The sequence below is a fragment of the Notamacropus eugenii genome, chromosome 1 (assembly GCF_028372415.1).
Source record: "Notamacropus eugenii isolate mMacEug1 chromosome 1, mMacEug1.pri_v2, whole genome shotgun sequence".
NCBI classification, from domain to species: domain Eukaryota; kingdom Metazoa; phylum Chordata; class Mammalia; order Diprotodontia; family Macropodidae; genus Notamacropus; species Notamacropus eugenii.
Window position 1 is genome coordinate 679321812 of NC_092872.1, and position 24363 is coordinate 679346174.

The 24363-nt window shown below is 38.3% G+C and overlaps 1 protein-coding gene across 1 annotated transcript; it reads left to right on the top strand.

Moving 5' to 3' along the window:
- The first annotated feature begins 849 nt into the window (after window positions 1-849).
- On the top strand, window positions 850-22349 carry LOC140521143 (uncharacterized). The gene is made up of 5 exons (XM_072635880.1): window positions 850-3912; window positions 6129-6267; window positions 6747-6842; window positions 10078-10222; window positions 10654-22349. The coding sequence occupies exons 1-5, from the start codon at window positions 3877-3879 to the stop codon at window positions 12605-12607; spliced, it is 2370 nt and encodes a 789-aa protein (XP_072491981.1). The 5' UTR covers window positions 850-3876; the 3' UTR covers window positions 12608-22349.
- The last annotated feature ends 2014 nt before the right edge of the window (window positions 22350-24363 follow it).

Sequence of the window (24363 nt, forward strand, 5' to 3'; positions counted from 1 at the left end):
TCACTCCTACCATCTGCTGCCTTCACTTATTGCTAGGTACAAGCCCAAGCACAAATACCGACTAGCAAAAATTAAAGAGGCAATTCAGCAAATGTGGGGTATTTGGTGCCCCCCAAAATTCTCAGATTACCCAGAAATCTATTTCAATTCTTTGTTGAAAGAAATCAATAAATATTATTATTATTAAAGAAAAACTAAGAATGGTATCCTATGTATGATGAATAAAAATATGTAGTATCTGAATCCATACATTAGGAACTAAATAACTTTGCTTTTAGTTAAAAATACTTTTTATATTCATTCATTCATCCAATGGGACTTAGACCCCAACCCTAAGACCATATCTTTCCCTAATCCAAAGACTCGATCTCTGGGAATAACTAATGAGTGGGCCCAGTGATGCCTTATCTCTCTCAGTTACAAAAACAAGCTGATCTCTGTAGAATTTCCCATGTATGAGCAGAACTATCATGTATTGATTCCCACAGCTACAATCCAGAGGTAAAGCTACAGACTTCAACTCCTGAAGCTGTCTTGTGACAGACACAGAGACTACAGACCTCTTAGGAAACCACAGACCACCCCTCAAACTCTGGTTTCCAGTGGTGAATGACACCTGTGCTCAAGCTACAGAAACTGTATGCTACTACTTAATTAGCACAGTTAGCACACAGTGCACTAAGTTTTTCCTATAAGCTTTAGCATCACTCCTGTGAGATTGTGAGTTACATTAGTGTTACAATAAACCTTTTGCCATTTGACTGGAAGACTGCTTGGGTCTAAGAATTCTTTCCAGACAATTCCACCTTGAACCTCGGCATTTTGGGCTCTCTACACCTCTAAAATAATACATTGGCAAACGCTAGGGGATAAAACTGGAATTTGCAGACAGGCAGAGCAATAACTAACCAGATAGCAGGAGGGTTGTCATTGATACCTGTTTGGTTTTGCAAACTCTAGCTAGTTGATGTTACTAGCTGTGTTAATGCAATGGTGGTCTTCAAGCCAATACAGAAAAATTCTCTTACCACAGTACCAAAATATAGCAGCCCATTTTGTGATAGAAAAGAAATGAAAGTTGAGGGGATTCCCATCCCTTAGGGAATGACTGAACAAGCACATGAATATGATGTTGTGAAATTGTGCTGTAAGAAAAGGTGAAGGGAATGGTTTCAGAAAAACCCTGGGAATCTGTATAAACTGATGCAAAGTAAAATGAGCTTAACCAGGGCAACAATTTATGCAGAAACAATAGAGATAATTCACTCTGAAAAACTTAGTAACTTTGATCACGACTAACCACAGTTCCAAAGGATTCATGATGAAACAGGTATGAGAGATGGCAAAAAGTTGAGTTTCCACAGAAGTTATTAGTTGATGAAGTCACTGTGAATAAATCAGCTAATAAGAAGGCTAACTGACTACAGATGGACTCAACCAATCAAGAGACAGACAGTGACCTTCAGAAAACCACAGAATCAGGATAGCAGCTGATCTGGCCTGAACTGGTTCAGTAAAATGCTTTTCTTCATTGCACTTGCTTAATGAACCTCATGCATGTAAGCAAACACACCCAACATAAAATTATCCTTTCTTTTTCTGATCATAGGTCCTATGTTAAAGCATGTGTGAGAGGGGGGAATCATACCAAGGGTTGGGTACCATAATGGGCATGTATAGAAGATGATGACCTAATGGAGAAAGGACCAGTCCATCTCCTGGTGGGAGGATCTGTCTTGAATTAACTATATATGGCTCATCTTGCTCCAGTAGTCAGGGCTTGCTCCTCCTGAAAAAGAGGGTGGGGGCCCACTTTGGCCAAAGTGTTCAATTCCTTTGAACTCTGCTACACTAAATTTTCCCTGATACCTTATTAGTGTTGATAATGTTTAATATAAAATTTTGGAATAATCTCTTTGTTCTCTCTGAAGCAAACTCAGAGAATGCCTCTTCCTATGTCAGCAAAAGCCAGCCAAAGCTGACTCTGCATTCCTTGGAGACCTTTAACCTATGACATATCTTGAATAATGGGTCTTTCCTTTGTATCTTATTATCTATAGACACATACTATGTTATGGCATATTAATGGTAAAGAAAATATAGACATCTTAGGTCATAATTTCTATTGAACATTGTTTGCCCCTTCCTGTGTCAGTTATCTGTGGTGGGATTTCCTTCCTTGTCACCAAGACATATGTTTACCCAGCTTGGAATCTCAACATTTGATTGACATTACTTTGTTAATTGTCTTGTCTTACTAAATTTATGATTTGTTCAACTAGGAGAGTTCCTTTCTCACGGCAAAATGTATATAAGCCAGAAGATTTCTGCACTGGGTAGCCAGAACATTTCTGGCTCCATAATGCATTATGTAACTGTTTTCTTTAATAGGGAATTGATTAATTAATTAATTAAATCATAAAATGTATGCATTTAGCCTGCTGCCTTTCTTTAACCAAGTTTTCAGGTCAACAGTGTCAAGTGTGTCTCTTAACACAGGCTTTCCACCTCAAGGCAGAGAACTAACAGAACGTGAACTGAAGCATATTTTCTTTTTGTGTGTATGTGAACATGGCTAATGTGGAAGTTTGTTTTGTATGACCACACGTTTTTGTAATAGGTTTTCTTTTTCTTGCCATTTCAATGGTTTGGGGAGGGGCAAGAAAAAGGAGAAAATTTAAAATAGGAGAAAAAAAGTAATAAAGTATATGTACTTTTAAAAAAAGCATTAAAAAAGAACCTGTTCTAGGTGATAGGAATACAAAAGCTTTGCCTCAAAAAGCACACCAGGCAAACACGTGGTCAGTCCTGGGGCGGGGCGGAAAAGGCCCCACGTGGGAGGAGCAGAGAAGGAAGCTGGGCATCCGTGGACTCGGGTGAAAGTCCCAATACAGCCGCGTACAGGAAGCTCCGTGGGTGGAGACGGGTTGTGGGGAGGTCTTGGTGTGCCCGCCGTCGGGCACACGGCCTCATCCCAACAGGAGGATTAACAAACAGCCCCTGGCTGCTGACTGGAAGAGAAAAGACTCCAGCAGCTCCCGCAGCAGTCCTCCTCTGTCCTGGGCCTGCGCACAAACCTCCTCAGACCCCACTTCCGGAAATCCCGGCCTCAAGGTCCTGATTCCGTCAGGGTAGGGCGGGACCTTCGGTAGCCGTTGCCACGGAAACATCCACAAGCCCCAGAGTACCGCGTCTCGGGGCTGTGGAGACAGTTGCGGGAGAATGGCCGGAAGAGGCGGGAGGAAGTGGCTCTGACGCCTCTTCCGGTTCCTGTCTGCTGTCACTCGGGCAGCCTGGCCTCATGGACTTGCTTTGTCTCTCCTGTGTCCTCCCTGTCCCGGACCCGGGAGCCAGGGCTCCTCCGGCCTTCGGCCCTCCCTCCGACCCTACGTCTCCCGCGGCCTCTCCCCGCTGCTGCCGCTCGTGCCCCCAGGGATCGGGGGTCTGCGCTGAGCCGAGCCGGCTGCCAGGCCCTGGCTCGGGGGTCTTGGGGAGCGCGGGGCCGGGCGACTCTCTTGGCAGGTGCCTGGTCCGGCCCTTCCTGGGCCAGCCGTGCCCCGCCGGCCCTTGAACCTGTCTCGCCGCCCCCCGTGTGCGGGGAAGGAGAGCCGGCCGCGTCCCGGTCGGGCTCCCCTCGGTCCCTCCCCGGACTTGGGGCTGGAACCGCCAGTGCCCCTCGTGTGCCCAGTCCTTGAACCCCCCACCCCGGGGCCTGGGTTGTTCGTGAGCTCCCTGTTCGGGGGCAGTGGCGCGGGAGGGCCGGGTCTGCCCTGGGAGCGCCGGGTCTGCCCCGGGTCTGGAGGGGGCGAGGCAGACTAATGCTTGTCTCTGCCAGTTCTGCCTTGTGAGCGCTCTGTCCTTGTGCAAGGGGCGGGCATGGCCCCTGTATTCCTGACGGCGCCAGGCTGCAAAGTGAGTTCAGTTTGTTCTAGAAGGAATACTTATTTCTTATCCTCGGCCTGGGGACTGTCTTGGAGCCGGGCCTTAAATCTCCTCGGGCTTTACTTTCCTCAGTTGTCGTTGGAGAGGTTGGACCGGATGGTGTCCAAGGTCCTTGTCTCTGTTTCTTCATCTGTTATTCTGTGACCTTAGCCTTACTAGAAGGTAGAATGTAAAGCTGGACAAGACCATGGTAATTAAGTAGTCTAATTGATTGGGCTGAAGTAGACGGTGTCTGAAGTACTAACAGTTTTAGTTCTGTGATCCTCACCCTCCTAGAAGGAAGAACGTAAGGCTGGGGTTGGTCATCATGTATCCCAGTCCCGCCATTTTAGAGACGAGGAAACAGCCCTCGGGAGAGAAGCAATATTAGTTATTATTTATGTAGCACTTTACGATTAAAAAATTCTCAGACAGCTCTTTTGGGCCTCACAACACTGTGTGGTACTACAGGTGCTATGCATATTTTATAGAGCATGTAGCTACTAAGAGGTGAAGTCTCATAGCAGGTCTTCCTGACTCCCTTTCAGCATTTGATCCACAATATCATGCTTGATGTTCCAGTCACACTGCAATAAGTAGCAACCAGGATTCTGTGCGGATCTTTTGACTCCCAGGACTCTTTCCCACCTCTCTACCATGATGCTACCCTTTGTAACATTTATACTTCATAGGACGCGCTTTCTACTTTGCTGCAGTCCTCTCCACGTAAAGTATTCTTATTCAAGTCTTTTAATTTTAGGTCCTGAGTTGGATTTTGTGAGGGATAAAATACAAATAACACAATAATACAAAATATTTAAATCAGTCTCTACAAAGCACTTTCATCTTGGAAATGTATAAGTACTATAAGCAGTATTTCCTCATTTGACAGAAGGAAACTGGCAGGGAGGGGAAATAAACAGCTCAGGATCATTCAGCTAGGTAAGATTCAAGAAGGTAGAATAATATATTGTTCAAGTTCCCAGATGAGTCATTTCAATCTAAAATATTCTACGCATTCAGAGAAGGAATATGTTATGGGATCAAATCATATCTGATTTCTTTTCTATATATTTTTCTTGTTTTCTTTTTGAGCTAACATTGGGGTTCACCTCATTGGCTTCAGTACAAAAACTTTGTGGGAAAATCAGAGGAAAATGTTAAGTCTCAGTTGGCCTCCATTTCTATGATTAAATGAGGAGAGAGTAATTAACATAATTTCATGGCAATTATAATTATGCAAATCATAATATTTGTTTTAAATTTATTATTAAAAAACAACCTTGTGAGAATGTCTTTTCAATGGTGGGTATTTGTGATGTCTTAAAGTTAAATTTTTTGAGAGGCAGTATGTTAAAGTGGTTGGGATATTGCACATTAGTGCAGGAAGAACTGGGTTTGTAATCCTGCCTCTCAATCTGGCTATTTTCAGGTCACTTAATATCCTTGTACCTCAGTTTCTTAATTTGTAAAGTGAGAGAAAGTAATACAGTACCAACTTCAGAGTATCTTTGCTATGTTAAAACCAGATAATGTCTGTAAGGAGGTTTATTATCTGAAATACTATAGAAATATCAATTTTAATATTAAAACATGCTATCTTGAGAGTTTTATAGTAAGCATGTTTGAATTACCCTAAAATGGTGCAAATGGAAGAAATAGCACTGGACAGTGTTATCCAACAGAAATTATACTTGATTATTATTATATTATACTATATATATCATAATAATATATTATATATATAGTATGGTATGTAATATAATATTACATATAATATAATATTATTATTATTATTATACTTGATTAATGGAAAGGAATTATGTTGTTACCTCCAATTGGAATCAGTAATATTGATATTAATGTTGAATATGTAATTAAAATTATTTCAAATGTATAAATTGGGCATTTGAGGGAAATGTGTGATTTTGTAATCTTGTAATGAGATGATGGTACATATCACTTAGCCCTTCTTAGAATCATTGTTCCCTTGTGTAAAATGAAGATCATAAAGTTTTACCCTGTGTCATGGAGATTTTGTGGAAAAAGTACTTCATAAATCAAATGTGCAATAAGCGTATGAGTTGCTCTTGTTTTTTTTGTGCACAATGAAAAGATATATTGATTGTATTTGATGTGAATTTGACTTGGAACCCTAAATATCAAGAACTACCCTTTAAAATTTCTACCATGTTTACAACTCCCAGGAGATCCAAAATGATTCAGTGACATTCAAGGATGTGGCTGTGGATTTTACCCAGGAAGAGTGGGGAAACCTGGACCCTTCTCAGAAAGAGTTGTACAGGGATGTGATGCTGGAGAACTATAGGAACCTTGTCTTCTTGGGTAAGGAGAGGTATCCTCTATGACTGATTCTTTGCATAGTAGAGTCTTGATCACTTAACTTAATATATCAGCATTTTCTACATGGGAAACATTTTGGAATTACTGTTGGACAATGTAGAAACTATGTGCTAATCCTTTTGGTGTCATAGATTGGTTTCTTCTCTTTATTCTGTGTTGAAAGATCTTTACTTTGTTTAGATGGAAACTGGGTAGTTATTTGTGAGACAGCTGAGATTGATTCTTTCCATTCTCTGATCATTAAGGTCAAAGATTCTCCCTTAAAATTCTAGTGCAGGTGACTGAGGATGAGAACGTGTCATTCTCTTAGAGGAGTTTGGTCAAATGTAATTTTTTTGTGATGGCAAATCATCTGTGTCTTTTCTTCATCCATTTCTGGAAAACAAAGTAGAGGATTCACCCTTTGATTGGGAATAAAATAGGGGTTTCTCTCCTCAACCTTTTTCCATTCTAATGAGCAGGACTTACAGTTTGGAAACCAGATGTGATCTCTCAGTTGGAAGAAGGTGAAACACCTTGGATGCACGACAGAGAACTACCAAAGAGCACCTGTGCAGGTTAGTCATTGAATATCAGACATATGGAATTTCAAAGGCCATCTAAGCCAGCCCCTTCATTTCACTTGTTAGGAAGTTGAGACACAGAGATTAAGTACCTTGCCTAAATTTCATGGGTGGTAATTTTCAGAGGCAAGTACTATACCAAGATTCTCTGACTTCTGAGTCAATGCTCTTTCTGCTATACCATTCTGTCTACAGTATGAAATCAAGTAGCTTGACTGATTTTTTTTCTCTAGTTTTATTGAGGCAGCCAAGTGGTGTAGTAGATAAAGAGTGCTGGACTCAAAGTCAGGAATGCCTCAGTTTAGATCACAAACTTATTAGCTGTGTGGCTCTGGACAAGTCACTTCACCTCTGTTTCTTGCAGTTTCTTTCTCAATAAAATGGTGATAATTATGTCACCTACTTCAACGTATCAGACTTGTTTTGGGGATAAAATAAAGTAATATTTGTAAAGCACCTTGCACATCTTAGAGTGCTAGGTAAATGACTACTATTACTATTATTACTATTGCTCTGAATCTTCTAGTAATACATTGCATAATTTTGGGAGAATAAGGCATCCTTACTTCAGTCTTTACTTTATTGGAAATATTCCAGTGTTTTTTTGTTATAATTAATGCCCTGTCTTAGTTTCAAATATATACTTTAAAAATTTTTTAAAGCAAAAACAAACATATGAATATGTTGATGAAAATATGAAATGATGCAATATTTCAAACCCATGGTTTGACCTCTACAAAGGTTGGGGAAGGTGCTATGCATTTGTTTTTCTTTGGAGATAACCTTGGCAGTTATAATTTCATGAGCTCTATTTATGAGCTCATGTTTTGTTATTGTTACATTTCCATTTACAGTAGATTTATAGTATATTTTTCCTATTCCAGCTTATTTTATGTTTGTTCCTGTATCTCCCCATTCCTCCTTATAGTCATCAAAATCATTATTTTTTGTAAATCAACAAAGACTACAACCTATCAAACTCCTTTTAGGATACAACTGTAGTTTCAATACCTAAACATGGAAAGAATAAAGTATAGAAAGAGTATTATAGACATATTATTAATGAAAATTGAGTCAAAAATTTTTCATCCTGCCAAAACGACCATGATAATATGTCCAAAAAATTATTCAGTAAAACCAAGTTGTTCCAGGGATGAAAGATGATTCACTATTTGGAAAGCAACACAATAAATCTTACTGGAAACAAAAACATCCAAACCATATTTATATCAATGGATGTAGATAATACTTTTGACAAAGTATCACACTATTCCTAAGAAAAACAGATCACAAAACAGCATAGAATGAATCTAAGAAGTCATACTAGAGAGAAGCCTCATGAATGTCATATATTTGGAACAGCATTCCCCTCTGGCAAATACAGTAACCACCATCAGAGAAGTAAAACCAAAAGCTCTTTATTCAGTGGAGAAATACTAAAAAAGTTTTTTACTAAATCAGAGGGAAAAAGGCTACTTTTTCCTGCTGTTGTTTGCTAATGATAGCAATAAAACAAAAGTAAGAAATTAAAAGCATAAAAAGAGGCAAAAGGAGTCAAAATTATTCCGATTTACTGATGAGATGATGGTTTACGTAGAAATTTCAAGAAAATCAACAAAGAATATTAAGACTGTTCAGCTTCACAAATGAGCAGATAAGAAAATCTATAAAATCATTAACATTTCTCTATTGCAATAATAAACCTCAAAAGTTTTCAATAGAAAGGGGCATCACATAATAATTACAAAATAAATAAAATATGTGGAAGTCAATCTACAAGGGCACTCCCAAGATCTATGCATTTTGAATAAATGAACAATTTAAATATTTGGAATATATTCAATGCCTTTGGCTTAACAAAGTAATAGAACAAACAACAATACCACTTAAATTAATTCAGTGATGTAATACTTCTGCTTATCAAACTACCAGTGAGATACTTTATAGAGCAAGAGAAGTAAAAACATTTACAGAGGTATAAAAATTTTAGGTAAACTTTTTTAAAAAAACTTAAAAATAAGAATGAAGGGGATAGCAGTTTTCTACCTCCTCTTATGCTAGAAAAAAGTAGTCAACAATAATTACAATAGCTAAATTCATCTATCACTTCCTATGTGTAAGGTACCGTGCTAAGCATTTTACAATTATTTTCTCATCCGATTCTTACAACAACCCTGGGAGATACAATTTGGTACTTGTTAAAAACTAGAAAAGCATTGCAGTGGAAAAAAGAATAGGTAAGGATGGATCAGAAGCAGTAGTGCTTGACAATTCAGTGTTAAATAAGCCAAAAATTAATTGAGGAAAAACAGTTTGTCAAGAACTGCTAGGATCATCTGAAAGAAAATGGGCTAGAATTAGCTTTAGATCAATATCTGCAAAATACTGTGATCAATTCAAAAGTTCAAAATAGCCTTAGTGACCACCCTTTTAAATAAAATAAATACACACAGACCAAATAACTTTCACAGTGATGACTGGGGGCAAAAATCTTATGCACATAACAGATTGAAGCAATCACAAACTAAGAAATAAATTATTTCACTTTAATGAAATTGAAAAAGCCATTAGCAATCACAATCAGCAATTCGGATAAGAAGGGATGCCTCACTTGTGTCCACGATCTTAGACAATGACATGATATCTCTATATCTGAGATATAGAGAATTAATACAATTATATAAAATAAAAGCCTTTCCTCAAAGTTTAGATGCTTAAAGGTCACAGTATCTATCAAATATTTGTCCAAATCTCTAATGAAGTAAGAAATGTAAATCAAAAGAAAATTGGGAAAGGTTAGAAATCTTAATCCAAAGGAAAATTGAACAAGTCATAATTGAACTTCCAAAGATAAAACAGGAAGCAAAACTTAATAGATACCCTGGGCTTGATCAAGTTAACTAAATGCTCTCATGTGCTTACAAGCAATTTGTAAATAAGTGTTTGTAATGGTAGAGAACAAAAGGGACTGTACTAAACTTACCAAACAAGTAAGTTCCTCATACTAATTCCAGTGAGAGATAAAGTAGAGAAAGAGAGCTAAAGATAAATTGTATAAATATAGATGTTAAGTAAAGTTTTAGTAGAACCTATATTAAGTAACACATTAAAAATTATATGTAGGCAGTTTTTTAATGGAGAATTAAGGATTTACTTTATGTAGAGAAAAAATTTGCCCTACTTTGCTTTCAGATTCAGGAGGGAATATTTATATTTTCATTTCTTTCAGGTTGGGAAACTAGGCCTGGATCCAAGGACACAGTTCAGGAAAGATTCAGAAAGGATGGTTTCCATGACTCTAAATTGGAAGAACCCTGGGAATATTATGCTAGGTTGCAGGAACTGCAGCATAACAATGCGGAGAAATATTCTAGGCAAGTAAAAAAAATCACTTAAAGGAATTATCTGGCTAAGTCCAGTCCATTTACTTTAGATTATATCTATAGATGGAAATATCTCCTTAAATTTGATGGACATTGATAGACCTTTGTACAATATTTAGATATAAGCAAATTAAAATAGAACATAGTGAATATGAAAATATGTCCACTTATTATTCAGATTTTTTTCAGTTATTTAGAATATTTATTGGATAGAAATTTTATGAATGTAATACATGTAGGTAAACCTGTAATCAAAATTCATCTGTTGTTTCTCACCACAGAGTTCCTTTTGGAGAAAATCTCCTTAAAAGTCTTAAACTCATTAAGATTGTCTGCAATACATACCTTGTTGAATATCAGATAATTCATACTAAAGTGAATATTTACTAAGGTAATAATTGTGGGAATGTTTTCCGTTGCAGTTCATACCTTACTCAACAGCTGACCATGCATGCTGGAGAGAAATCTAACAAATGTGAAAATGCTTCCTGCTGCTGCTTGCAATTTACCAAACATCAGAGCTTATATACTAGAGAGAAGCTTCATCAATGTCATGTATTTGGAACAGCATTCCCCTTTAGCAAATACGTTAACCACCATCAGAGAAATAATAGCAGAGAAAAGCCTTATGATTGTGGGAAGACCTTGAACAGGAGTTCACAGTTAGATGGTCATCAGGAAATTCTTACTATAAAGGAGCCTTACAAATGTAACATTTGTGGGAAAGCCTTCTGCCAGGGTTTACAGTTAACTGTACATCAGAGAATTCATACTGGAGAGGAACCTTACAAGTGTAAACTTTGTGGGAAGGTCTTTAGCAGGAGTTCACAGTTAAGTGGGCATCATAGAATTCATTCTGGAGAGGAGCCTTCCAATAAATGTAATATTTGTGGAAAGACTTTCCAAAAGAGTTCACAGTTAATTCTACATCAGAGAATTCATACCGGAGAGAAGCCTTTTAAATGTAATTATTGTGAAAAGGCCTTCCGCCGAAGTTCAAGGTTAACTCAACATCAGAGAATCCATACTGGAGAAAAGCCTTATGAATGCAAAGATTGTGGGAAAGCCTTCCACCAGAGTTCAGGCTTAACTCAACATCAGAGAATTCATACTGGAGAAAAACCTTACAAATGTAATGATTGTGGGAAGGCCTTCCGCCGAAGGTCAAAATTAACTCAGCATCTGAGAATTCATACTGGAGTGAAGCCTTATGAATGTAAAGATTGTGGGAAGGCCTTCCACCAGAGTTCAGGATTGACTCAACACCAGACGATTCATACTGGAGAAAAACCTTTTAAATGTAATGATTGTGGGAAGGTCTTCCGCCGGAGTTCAAAGTTAATTCAACATCAGAGAATACATACAGGAGTGAAACCTTATGAATGTAAAGATTGTGGGAAGGCCTTCCACCAGAGTTCACAGTTAACTCTACATCATAGAATCCACACTGGAGAGAAACCTTATAAATGTAATGATTGTGGAAAGGCTTTCCATCAGAGTTCAGAGTTAACTGTACATCAGAGAATTCACACAGGAGAGAAACCTTACAAATGTAACAATTGTGGGAAGGCCTTTTGCCGCAGTTCTAAATTAACTGCACATCAGAAAATTCATACTGGAGAGAAACCTTTTAAATGTAATGATTGTGGGAAGGCCTTCCGTCAGAGTTCAGAGTTAACTGTACATCTGAGAATTCATAATGGAGAGAAGCCTTACAAATGCAACCATTGTGGGAAAGCCTTCCACCGGAATTCAGAGTTAACTCGACATCAGAGAATTCATACTGGAGAGAAGTCTTACAAATGTAACGATTGTGGAAAAGCCTATTACTGGAGTTCAGGGTTAATTCGACATCGGAGAATTCATACTGGTGAGAAGCCTTATGAATGTAAAGATTGTGGGAAAGCCTTTTATGGAAGTTCACATTTAATTCGACATCAGAGAATTCATACTGGAGAAAAGCCTTATGAATGCAAAGATTGTGGGAAAGCATTTGGTATCAAAGTACACCTTACTCTACATCAGAAACTTCACTCTGGGGAGAAACCTTATAAATGTTATGAATGTGGGAAAGGCTTCCACTGGAGCTCACAGTTAAATATACACCAGAGAATTCACACTGGAGAGAAACCTTACAAATGTAATGGTTGTGGAAAGGCCTTCCCACAGAGATCCGAATTAACTCAACATCAGAGAATTCATACCAGAGAGAAGCCTTATAAGTGCAGTGATTGTGGGAAGGCATACAATCAGAATTCAGAATTGACTCGACATCAGAGAAGTCACACTGGAGAAAAGCCTTACAAATGTAGTGATTGTGGGAAGGCTTTTACTCAGAAATCAGAATTAACTAGACATCAGAAAACCCATTTTTGAGAACAACCTTATGAATTTTAATTGTTATGGATAAGTGATCTTATGAAAATATACTTTGCTAGATATCAGAGAATTCATAGTGAAGAAGGACTTTAGAAATTTATTTATTGAAGAAAATTGTAGAACCCACGGTTCATTGAACATCAAAGAATTCATATTGGAGAAAAACTCTATAAATGTAATGATTGCTGAAAGTTTTTTTTTTTACTGGTTCCTAATTTAATCAGCATCTGAGAATTCATATGGTAGTGAAACAATCTAAGTGATAATAATGAAGGATCTGCCTGGATAGGAAAATGGTACTGAATACCAGGAATCATATGAAGAAAACCTTACAAATATATAATTGTGGGAAGATCTTTCATTGGAATTCATCCTTTATTCAATATTAGGATACTTAAAATGGAGAGAAGCCTTATAAATATAATTAATATGAAAAGAACTTCCATCAAAGCTCAGAGTTTATTCATCATCAGAGACCGCATAATGCAAAGCAATGTTTCTTAAATGAAATAATTGTGGAAAGACATTCTGTAACAGCATACACCTTAGCAAACATCAGAGTCTGTACCTTGGAAAGAGCCAATGAAGTGATTGTGAGAAAGCCTTCCACGAAAGCATAATTTTGATTCAACATTGAACTGTTCATACCGGAGAAAAAGCTCATGAAGATAGAACTTTGTGAATTAAGTTAATATGTGAAAGCTTTTAGCCAGGGTACCTAAATGGGTTTTGACTTAATTGAACACTTAATTTAGTCTTTACAAAGTCAGGGATAACAAGAGAAAGAGATTTAGGAGAAAAGACCATTCCAAGTATTCTTAGTTCAAAGGATGTGCCATCACATGTGAGGAAAAGCAAGCGCGCCAGTGTGATAGGTTTGGTATCTCCCAAGGTTCTCCTACCCCTTTCCCAAGTAGATTAAGCTAGAATTTTTTTTTCCACTAAAAGGAAGGGAGGCTGTCGCTCACATTTGATTGACACAGAGGGCTAAGGTTCAAACTGTCTAGCTATTAAAGTAGTTTCATGTTGGCCTCGAACCATGTGGAAGTGGCCTATTGTTCACAGGACAGTGTGATCCTAGACAGGTCGTTTAACCTCAGTTTCCTCCTTTGTAAAATGGGGACAGTAATAGCACCTATCTCACAGGGATGTTGTGAGGATAAAATGCTGTAATAGTCATAAGGCACTTACCACAGTTCCAGTCATGTAGTAGGCACTTAATAAATGTTTGTTTTCTGCCTAAAGGCATAAAAAGAACCCATCTATATAGCATCTGGCCCTTCAGACTCCCAAGGTCACTGGAGTTATCTTCTTCTATGTTCTCCTAACCTGACTTATTTACATATAAAGATATAGAAGCCTTGTTTTCACATGACACTTGCATTCTTACTGAGCATCCTTTCTGTGTCATGGCTAATTAAACATCATTTTGTTAACTGTTGAATGACCTATTAGTGATTCATTTGATTCTAGTATTAGAGGCTAAACTACTAACAGACTAGCTTGGATCCATCTCTGCTGCAGAATTTGCTTATTTTTCTAGTCTACTTCTTAACTTCTTGTATGAGCTCTTTAAGGTCCTGACCCTAGTTGGAATCAGTCATCTTGTTCTTATTTGGGAATTTCAGTGGACTATTTCTACACTTAACGAGTGTTACTTTATTTGGTGGCTCTAGAAGTTGAGTGACTGTGGGATCCCCTTTAGAATGGGTACTCCTGCCATGGCTTCCACTGCAGGCTTCCACATTAGTCTAGAGGCTGGAATTGAGTCTCCACTCTGCCCCTGAGATCAAAGTCGCATAGCTACATTGTGCTTCTGGAACTTGCCCTTGCTCAAAACGCATCTAGGATCCATGTTTTATGCCACTCCTCTGTGCCCTGGATTTGTGACTTAGAAATGGGCAGTGGGAGACAAAGCTGCCAAATGGCATCTTTTTCACCCTATACTAGTTCAAGCATTCCCTGGAATCCCTTTTTGCTCTGGTGTTTCCTGCCCTGATGCACAGTCTCAGCCCTCTTTCAGTCCCTGGGCACTGGAATGTTCCTTGTTCAACAGCTACTGACCATATCTTGTTTCCAGTGTGCACAGACAGCTTTGCTTCCCTAAGTTTTTGTGGACTGAAAAGATGATTCACTATGATTTTTTTCTTCGTTTTTCCAGTCATAATTCAGTTTGATGTGTTTTCTAGATCTTTGTGGAGGATGTTTTGTGAGAAATTAGGCCATATTGCTTTCTCTTACTCTCCCATCTTGATTCCACCACCTCAGCTTACAGAATTTGGCATGGTGAGTTAAAAAGTGGTGATGAAGTCTAACAATGAAGGTAAATTATTTAATTGCTACATCTCTTATTTCCTGATTATTGTTAACTGTTACAGAGAATCTGAGGTGCCAGCATAAAAAAACTGCATGTGAAAACTGCATGGTGTAGCACAATCAGCAGCTAGAGAAAGAGCTTTCTCTTTTTTTGAAGATTGTATAGTAAAAGGAGATACCCAGCTGCTGGAGCTGGTAACAAACAGCATGAGTGGAAAGCAAGATGCTAATGGGGACAGAGAAGTACAAGACTTAGGTGAGAACTTACAGACCTATGGAAGTGCAGATTCTGATCCAGAATTTTTAGTAGCAGATGTTCTGCATCCAATTGAAATGAGTGCAGTAAGGCATGACATTGAGAACAGAAGTGAGGATGAAATTTGGGAATCTGGTGGAAAAAGAAAGTCATGGGCTTATCTCTCTAAACCAAGCCAAAGTTTTTATTCTAGAGAGACCAGAGGACAGGCAGGTATTCACCACCAAGTAACTAGAAATGTTGTAAGAAAAACTTAAATGACATCCTGATGAGATTCTAGAATGAGGGTATGGTTTGGCAGCTAGTTTTGCATATCCACATTTGAGTATCATAGGCTCAGTAAGGTCTCAGAAGTTGTACTTTGCCCAGACTACTTATTTAAATGCTCCAGATGCAGACTATGCTTTGTCCCTTTTTAGTTAGCTTAGACAGAGAGTAGTACATAGGTGGCCCTCTAATGATAAATTTCCATTGCATCTGGTTCTTGAATGCGGGTTGGGGTGATTCTGCAAGAGAGGGGTTGGAGTTCCTGAAGGAAAGGGGACTGATAGACTAAATCTTTGTGCCATGTGCCTCCCTAAGGCTTTATTATATACATATATGTTTATAACATACTCTATTACTAGTCTGAATTTGGGCAAGTTGAGCCTCCCTTCTGGACAGAGCCTCATTCAAATGATGTCATTCTTTGGCTATAGATTTCCCTTACCAAAAAAATCATACAGGATAGTTCAGTTTAGGGAGTTTAATTTGAGTGTGACATTGGGAAAGTAATGAGGACACATAATTCTATCATTACAAATAGGTGCTCTGGGAAAATGTGAGATGAGACACAGGGCCCATTGGTCTATTCAGGTAGATAAAAGGGTATGGATGGCATTCACCCTGAGTGATATTTGGGAGTGACTCAAGGGCTTGATAAGAAAGTGGTCACTTTTCTGGCTATGGATGTGTTAGTAAAATTACTTTAAAATGAAACATTGGGGCAGTAGGAGCCTTAGCCCCATGTGAACCTAAGGTGTATCCCAAAAGCACCACCCCGCCTCCATTTGTACAAAAATATTCTGGACACTGAGAGTCAAGGTACTACTCATCAGGAAACCCTGTACAGGCCAATTGGTGCTTCCCCCCCCCCCCCCCCCCCCCCCCCCCAGTTTCTACAGGCAGACAATTATGAAAAGTGGTATCTAGTTTTGGAGAGATGACACTTGTACAGGGGGCAGCCAGGTGGCATAGTAGATAGAGTGCTGGGCCCAGCTGGAGTCAGGAAGAGATTCATCTTCCTGAGTTCAAATCTGACCTCAGACACTAGTTGTGTAAACCAGGGCAAGTCACTTAAACTCTGTTTACCTCAGTTCCCTTATCTATAAAATGAACTGTAGAAGGAAATGACAAATCACTCAAGTATCTTTACCAAGAAAACCCCAAATGGAGTCATGAAGAGTCAGACATGATGGAAAACTGACCAAAAAGGAAAAGAAATCGGTACTGGCCCTTTTGTGTATTGTGGGTAGGGCCAAATGGAAACCTTTGCGGTTGCTCAAACCATCCCATCTTTAGCACCAAATACTATCAAATGGTGTTGGAGTGGGGTCAATGAGATTACTTGTTTTTCAGCATTTTTTAATTACCTCCATTTAAAAAAAAATTATTTTTAGTTTTCAACATTCAGTTAGTTCCACAAACTTTTGAGTTTAAAATTTTCCTCCCTCCCTTCTCTCTCCTCTCCCCAAGGCAGAGTGCAATCTGATATAGGCTGTAAATATACATTCATATTAAACGTATTTTCACATTATGTTGTAAAGAAGAATTATAAACACGAGAAGAGCGAACCACAAGAAAGAAGAAACAAAATAAAAAAATGAGAGCAAATAATATGTTTCTATCTGCATTCAGACTCCATAATTCTTTCTCTGGATGTGGATAGCATTTTCTATCATGAACCTTTTGGAGTTGTCCTAGGATTTTGCATTGCTGAGAAGAGCTGTCTGTCAAAGTTAGTCATCACCCAATGTGGCTGTAACTGTGTACAATGTTCTCCTGGTTCTGCTCCCCTCACTAAGCATCAGTTCGTATAAGTCTTTCCAGGATTTTATGAGGTCTGCCTACTCATCATTTCTTATAGCACAATAGTATTCCTTTACATTCATATACCACAACTTCAATTTCCAATTCTTTGCCACCATTAAAAGAGCTGCTATAATATTTTTATACATGTGAGACCTTTTCCCATTTGTATGATCTCTTTGGGATACAGCCCTAGAAGTGGTATTGCTGGGTCAAAGAGTATGTACATTTTTATAGCCCTTTGGGCATAGTTCCAAATTGCTCTCCAAAATGGTTGGATCAGTTCACAACTCCACCAATAATGCATTATTGTTCTAATTTTACCACTTCTCCAGCATTTATAATTTTCCTGTTTTGTGATGTTAGCCAATCTAACAGGTGTGATGTGGTACCTAAGAGTTGTTTTGATTTGTATTTCTCTAATCAATAGTGATTTAGAGCATTTTTTCATATGACTATAGATAGCTTTAGTTTCTTCCTCTGAAAACTCCCTGTTCATATCCTTTGACCATTTATCAGTTGGGGAATGACATATTCTTATAAATTTGACTCAGTTCTCTATATATTTTAGAAATCAAGCCTTTATCAGAAACACTGGTTGTAAAAATTCTTTCCCAGTTTTCTGCTTCTCTCCTAATCTTGATTGTGTTGGCTTCGTGCAAAAACCTTTCAATTTAATGTAATCGAAATTGAGGTTTCCTTTCTAATGATGGAGGTAAGGTAGATTATTTTGCTTTGCCAATATCCTTTTGTGACTCATGAGGAAGGTAGATGACACCTACTGACTTATAGTAGACAACAAGGAGCTAAACAAGTTGTCATGGCTATAACTGCAGCTGTTCCAGATCACATCAGTGTATTGCCTCAAGTAGTTTATATCCAGGATTAATGGTATAAGATTATCAACCTTCTCAACATTTTTTTGTTCTCTATTGCTGTAACTGAAACTAGTCAGAAACAGTTGGTTTTCACTTGGGAAACACCCAAGCACACCACTATCTTTTCTCAGACCACATTCCAGTAAGCAGAGACCTGAAAAGTCTTCTCCTGAGGGTATTGGAGTCCACCATTGCAATAATGACATGTTGATTGGGTCAGATGACAGATCCTAGATCAGATGATAACTCATATGGAGGACAAAGAGTGGACAATCAAAGTTAGGAAGATGTTGGGTCCAGCCTGTGCAGTTGAGTGGAGAGAGCCCAAATGATTCAGAGCACTATATGGGATAAGCTACTAACACTTTCCCACATTCTGTTGTAGGCAGCTAGGGGGTATGCATAAAGTATAATTAGACCTGGGGCCAGGAAGACCTGAGTTCAAATTCTGCCTCTGTGACTCTGTGTATGTCACTCTTTGACTCAGTTTCCTCATATGTAAAATGGGGATAATGATAACATCAAACAGGTTTGTTCTCAGAATCAAATGACATGCAAACTGCTCTTCAACCTTTAAATACTACATAAACTCCAGCTTTTTATTAATACTAGGCCATTAAACTTTGGGGTTTTGGAGAACCCATATCCTCTCTCCCCTAGTGCCCTGACAACTTCCATTTTCTGAGTTACTGGCAAATTTATCTCATGTGAGTAGGACTTAGAATAGGTTTCTGCACTAAAAGGGAGAGAGTTCACCAATAATCTAGACATGGTACCATAATACTATCTTGTGCTGGATGAGGAACCTATGATCCCTTTAGTTAAGAACAAGTCAAGTAGTGCCGACAACTCAGCTTTTAAATTTTATTTTAATGTTCAGTTCCAAATTCTCTCCCTTTACCCTCTCCCCTATCCACTGAGAAGGTAAGAAATGTGATACCCACTATACATATGAAGTTATGCAAAAATATTTCTCCATTAGCCATTCTAACTCTTTGTCAAGGCCTCTCTATCCCTGGGTTTTTGGGTAGAGTGACTGTCCCTGTTTGGTCAGTCACACTCTCGATCTCCTGGGCTCTTGGGTTAATCTCCAGCTCCTATGATTAAATTCCTCTCTATATCTTTGAGACTGAGCTCTGGAGTTTCAAAACTCTTTCTGGAGTCTAAGAACAGAAGTTTAAGGTCTTAAAATCCCCGAGCTGAGGACAGGACCTTCTCTGGAAAGCCCACTCTTTCTTGTCTGTGGACAGAACCTTGCTGGCTCCTATTCTGTCTGGGTCATCTCTGATCATGTTAGGCAATTTCCCTGTCCTCATGCTGACTTTGCTGTTTTGGGTGTTGAGAGCCTTTCCTCTTGTTCCTGGCCTTTTGCAGTTCTATAGTGGACTGAACTTTGGGCTATTGCATTCATTGACTTTTAGTACTTATAGTCTTCTACTAATCTACTTTTTTACTTTTTAGTCAGTAGCAAGTAGTTTGATTTCTATTAGATTCACTTCTTTTCAATTTTACCCTTTTTTCCCCCTTGGGGCCCTCCAGATGAATTTTGTTATTTTGTTGAGTCGTTCTTGGGATTAAGGCAATTTGGTCATAATGAATAATTACTTGTATGTATTTATATAGTTTTCTTACTAAAAATGTATTTTAACATTAACATTTTGCCTCACTATTCACTAGAAATCTTTGGTTTGTAGTCATTTTTAAACTGCTTTAGCCCTCTCAAATTTGGATAGCATGACTTTTATTGTCTAATAAAATGAGTATAACATTGAAAGTAGATTTGAAGAATTTTGGTTTGAATAGTGTAATGGGATGGTGAAGGTAGGAGAGGACATTTGGATAGAGACTGGGTTGAGATTACGATAAGCAAAACAAAGCACAGAGACCTAATGCTGGTCTTTTTGTCGAATTGTTTCAGTTGTGCCTGATTCTTTCATGACCAATTAGGGGTTTTCGTAATAAAGATAATGGAGTGGTTTGCTATTTCCTTCTTCAGTTCATTTTACACACAGGGAACTAAGGCAAACAAGATTAAGTGACTTGCCTTGGGTCACACAGCTAGTAAGTATCTGAGGCCAGATTTGAACTCCATGAGACCCCCTGATTTCAAGTCCAGTGCTCTATCCACTGTGCCACCTAGCTGCAGTGCTGGTATAAAAAAGGGATAAGTGGGAAGGGGAGGAGATAGATAATAAGAATTTAATGGAGGAAAACTCAAATTTAAGAGTTGTCAATCTGAAAGTGAATTGACAAATAAAACACAACTTTTAGTGTATTAAAAAATTTTGAAGATAAAAAATGATTCTAGAGGATCAATTGTGATGAATACTATCCATCTCTTTCCACAGAAGTTTGTGAATAATTATGCAAAATGAGGTATATTTTTGGACATGGCCAATATGAAAATTTGTTTTGCTTGACTTTGCATATTTATTATAAGAAATATCTGGTTCTTTTTAGTAGAGAAGGGGAGAAATGGGAGAAAGAAAAAAACTGATAGTTGAAAAATATACAATTTAACTGTAAAAATTTATTTTAAAAAATTGGAAATGAAAGACTGTGAGATTCAGAAGGGGATGAGTGAGTATCAAGAGTTGGGAGGCAGGATAGTGAGCAGGTACAAGTCCCTGAAATCAGAAAAAGAGGTATTCCATTCCTCCCAAATATCTATAATCAATCAAAGGAAAGTGATTGACCAGTATGGGGACAGTTTTCAGATAATATATATGGGTTGCTTGAGATATATAATTGTGTGAAAACTCCTTGCATCAGTCTTTGGATCTGAGTGGGTTTCTAGTGAGTGTAACCTAGATCCTTAGTTAAGGGTCTTTAAGCAACAGGTGATCCAGTTTCCCAGCCATGTAGGCCTAGGTTCCAAAAATACAATAAAATTTTCTTATAATTCCCATAATTGAATAAAGTTTTCTCACAAGACAGAAATTGGATTAGATCCATATTGGAATAGAAAGGGAACTGAACTAGCTCGAGAATTGAGTCACAAGATGGAGTCAGTGTGGTTCACTCAATTCCCACAATTCCCTCATGAGGCATCTCCTTTTATTCCCAATCAGTCAATAAGCATTTATTCAGGAATTTTTATGTACAAGGCACAAAAGCATTGTCCTTCCCCACAAGGAACTTAGCATTATATTAAAACTAGCATATTAACATAAAATATACAGTAAATATAAGGTAACTTTTTGCGGGTAGTTATCACTAGTGTTTGAAGGAATCAAGTAATGCCTCAAATAAGAGATGGCACTTGAGCCAAGCTTTAAAGGATACTGGTGACATAGAGGTGAGTAGAAAGTGTATACGAGGTATGGGGGTATACAATGCTTGTACAAAGTTACAGAGATGGGAAATAGAATACCAAATGTGAAGAAAAAAAATAAGAAGCCCATTTGACTTAACTGAAGAGTGCATAAAAAGGAGGAATGAGATTATGATAAACCTAAGGAAGTTGGATCTATATAAATAAATAGTGTGATGTCACTGATCCTCTTTGAGAATGAAGAATGAACAACAACAGAAGGTTCTGCATGAGGTCTCTACATGGATAATCATTTAATATAAATCTAATAACCCCAATAAGGACCAGAGCCTGAATGAATCAACCAGAAGAGCCTGGACCTAAAAGCCTCTTTGTTCTCCACGTGAACTCAGAGAATACCTCTTCCTATATCGACAAGGTCAGATGAGGCTCACTTAAGAGCATTCTTCCCTCTGTCTATGAGACCCTTAACCCTGAGACATCTTGAATAATGGGACTTTCTCTGTATCTTAATATTTTGTGGACATATACTATGTTATGGCATGTTAATGGTAAAGAAAACACATATATCCTGGGTCGTAATTTCAAATTAACACTTTGTCAACTTTCTTATCTTATTGTATTTACCACCTGTTCAATTAAGAAAATTCCTTTCTCATAATGTAGTTAATCATATATGGGGGATCATAAATATGAGTGACACAGACATGCTGAGTTGGGATTTATCCTAAAACAGAGTTAAGTCTTGTCATTGTCTTATCAGTCAGAACTTATGTTTTAGCTCCTTGTGTGTACAAACTCACTAGCTTAGACTAGCTTTAAGGGCATAAACAACATGAATTTACATACCACCTAAGCTGTTTGCCTCCTTTAACCAAACTTTCAGGTCAACAATGCATAGAACATCCAGAGCAGGTGTTATGAATTAAACCCTTGTCTCATTTCTTATATGGCTGCCTCACTATTATTATGTTCTAAATTTAAGCTTACTCTTCCCATGTTGTGTGTATTGTAGGAAGCAGTGAATGTTTTACATTAGTTTTATATCAACTGTCTTTACTCTGTTATCTAAATGTAGCAATATCTGCTCTCTGAGGATTCAACCTGTCAATTTGAGCACAAGTTGGGAAATACAGCTGTTTCTCCTCCTCCTTCTCCTGGTTCTTCCCCCTCTTCCCCTTTCAGATGTAATCCCCCTACTTACACGTGAGTATTTTATACATAGGCATATCATTTTTGGTTCCATATAATAAGACATTTTAGAGTTTGGTTGCTCAATTTTTATTTTCACAATTTTTAATTCCCATATATTTATATTACTTTTTGGTTCTCTTTTTCAAAACACTGGGGACAATTTTTCTTTTTGTCCCCTGCAGTTTTTACATATGATTTCTTGAAATATAGCTCTGAAAAAACAGGCTTTAAAAAAGTTCATTGTGTTTCAAATGGAGCTACTTGACTACACCTTTAAACCCAAATCACTGTGGCTCACTTATTGTTTAGGTTTTGATGGTTTAGAATGAGTTTAATAGCAGTTGGTTTTGGTCCAGAAATGCTAAGAGTCTCTTCTCTGTCCAGATTGAAAGTTTTGTGATGGTAATTGAGCCTTCTTTTATCTTAATTCTTACCTAGCCCTTAGTCATTGAATGGGCATTGCCTCAGACAAACTGAGACATGGGAAGGTCCTAATTCAGAAAGGCAAAGGTCATCCATTGCATCCTGGGCCATTGCCAGTCATCTGGACTTTTGTCTTTCCCCTGGATTGAGATGATGGAGGAGAGTGAGACTGAAGACTTTGTGCGAATAAATAAATAATGTGATGTCATTGGTCCTCTGAGAATGAAGCTGAACAACAACGAAGATCAGATATAAAATCTCCTGTTTGGTATTCAAAGTGCTCCATGACATGGCCCTTCCTACCTTTCAATGGAGGTAACACTGTTAAAAGAGAAATGGAGAGGGCTAAAGATAGGAGGGAGACCAATATTAAGGAGATGGGAAGAGGAAAAGGGACCAAGACCTACATATCCAGTCCTACCCTCTCTCCTCATTACCACTTCCACATCACTAATTGCCTTTGCTGCATTTTGAATTATATGTTCCAATGGCCCACAGGTATCTCAAACTCAGAATTTCCAAAAGAGTACTCATTTTTCTCCTGAAAACTCAGGCATGAACCCTATAGGACCCAGTCCCTCTTTTCCAAAGGCAAGAAAACTGGAGGGAGACAATGCCTGTAAAAGTCAAGAGTGATCTTTATTAAACAAGTATAGACATGATGACGTGGAGGAAATGGTCTAATGCTGAACAACTTAATTTGGGGAAAGCAGGAAATAGTCTATGTACTTCCCTAACAAAGGAAGCGGGGGAATAGGAAAGGGAGGTGGGAAATGGGCTGATCTGGGGAGGGAAGGGGACATATTGTGGACACAGAGTTCAAGGTACAAACTAGGCACAAACACAAAGAGTTCCAGGAACAGGGGCACTGATATTTTGGTACAAGATAAACACGATGATGCAGAGAGTCTAAGGCTCAAGTACAGATAAGGTGTGCAGGATGTTTAGAAGGTTCTGAACAAGGTCTTAAGTTTGCAGCTTATGGTCAAACTTGCTGATCAAGGCTGGTTCTGTGATTTCTGGCAGCTACAGGTCATCTCCACATTTGGGAGTTCAGTCACAAAGGATCACTGGTATGTCAAGTCATCCTGTATCCTGAGTGGTCAAGTCAGTCCTGTTGGCTACCTGGACGATTGGGGAGCTTAAGTAAATCAGGCAGTGGTTGGGATGTTCATTTTTACACTCCCAGCTTTCCAATACAGAACTGAACGCATACCTTTCTGGTCACTCAGGCTTGCAATCTCAGTGTCATCATCAACTCTTCACTTATACTAATCCATACAGGTAACCTGTTGCCAAATTTTGCCATTTCTGACTTCATACATCTCTTCTATATATCCCTTTC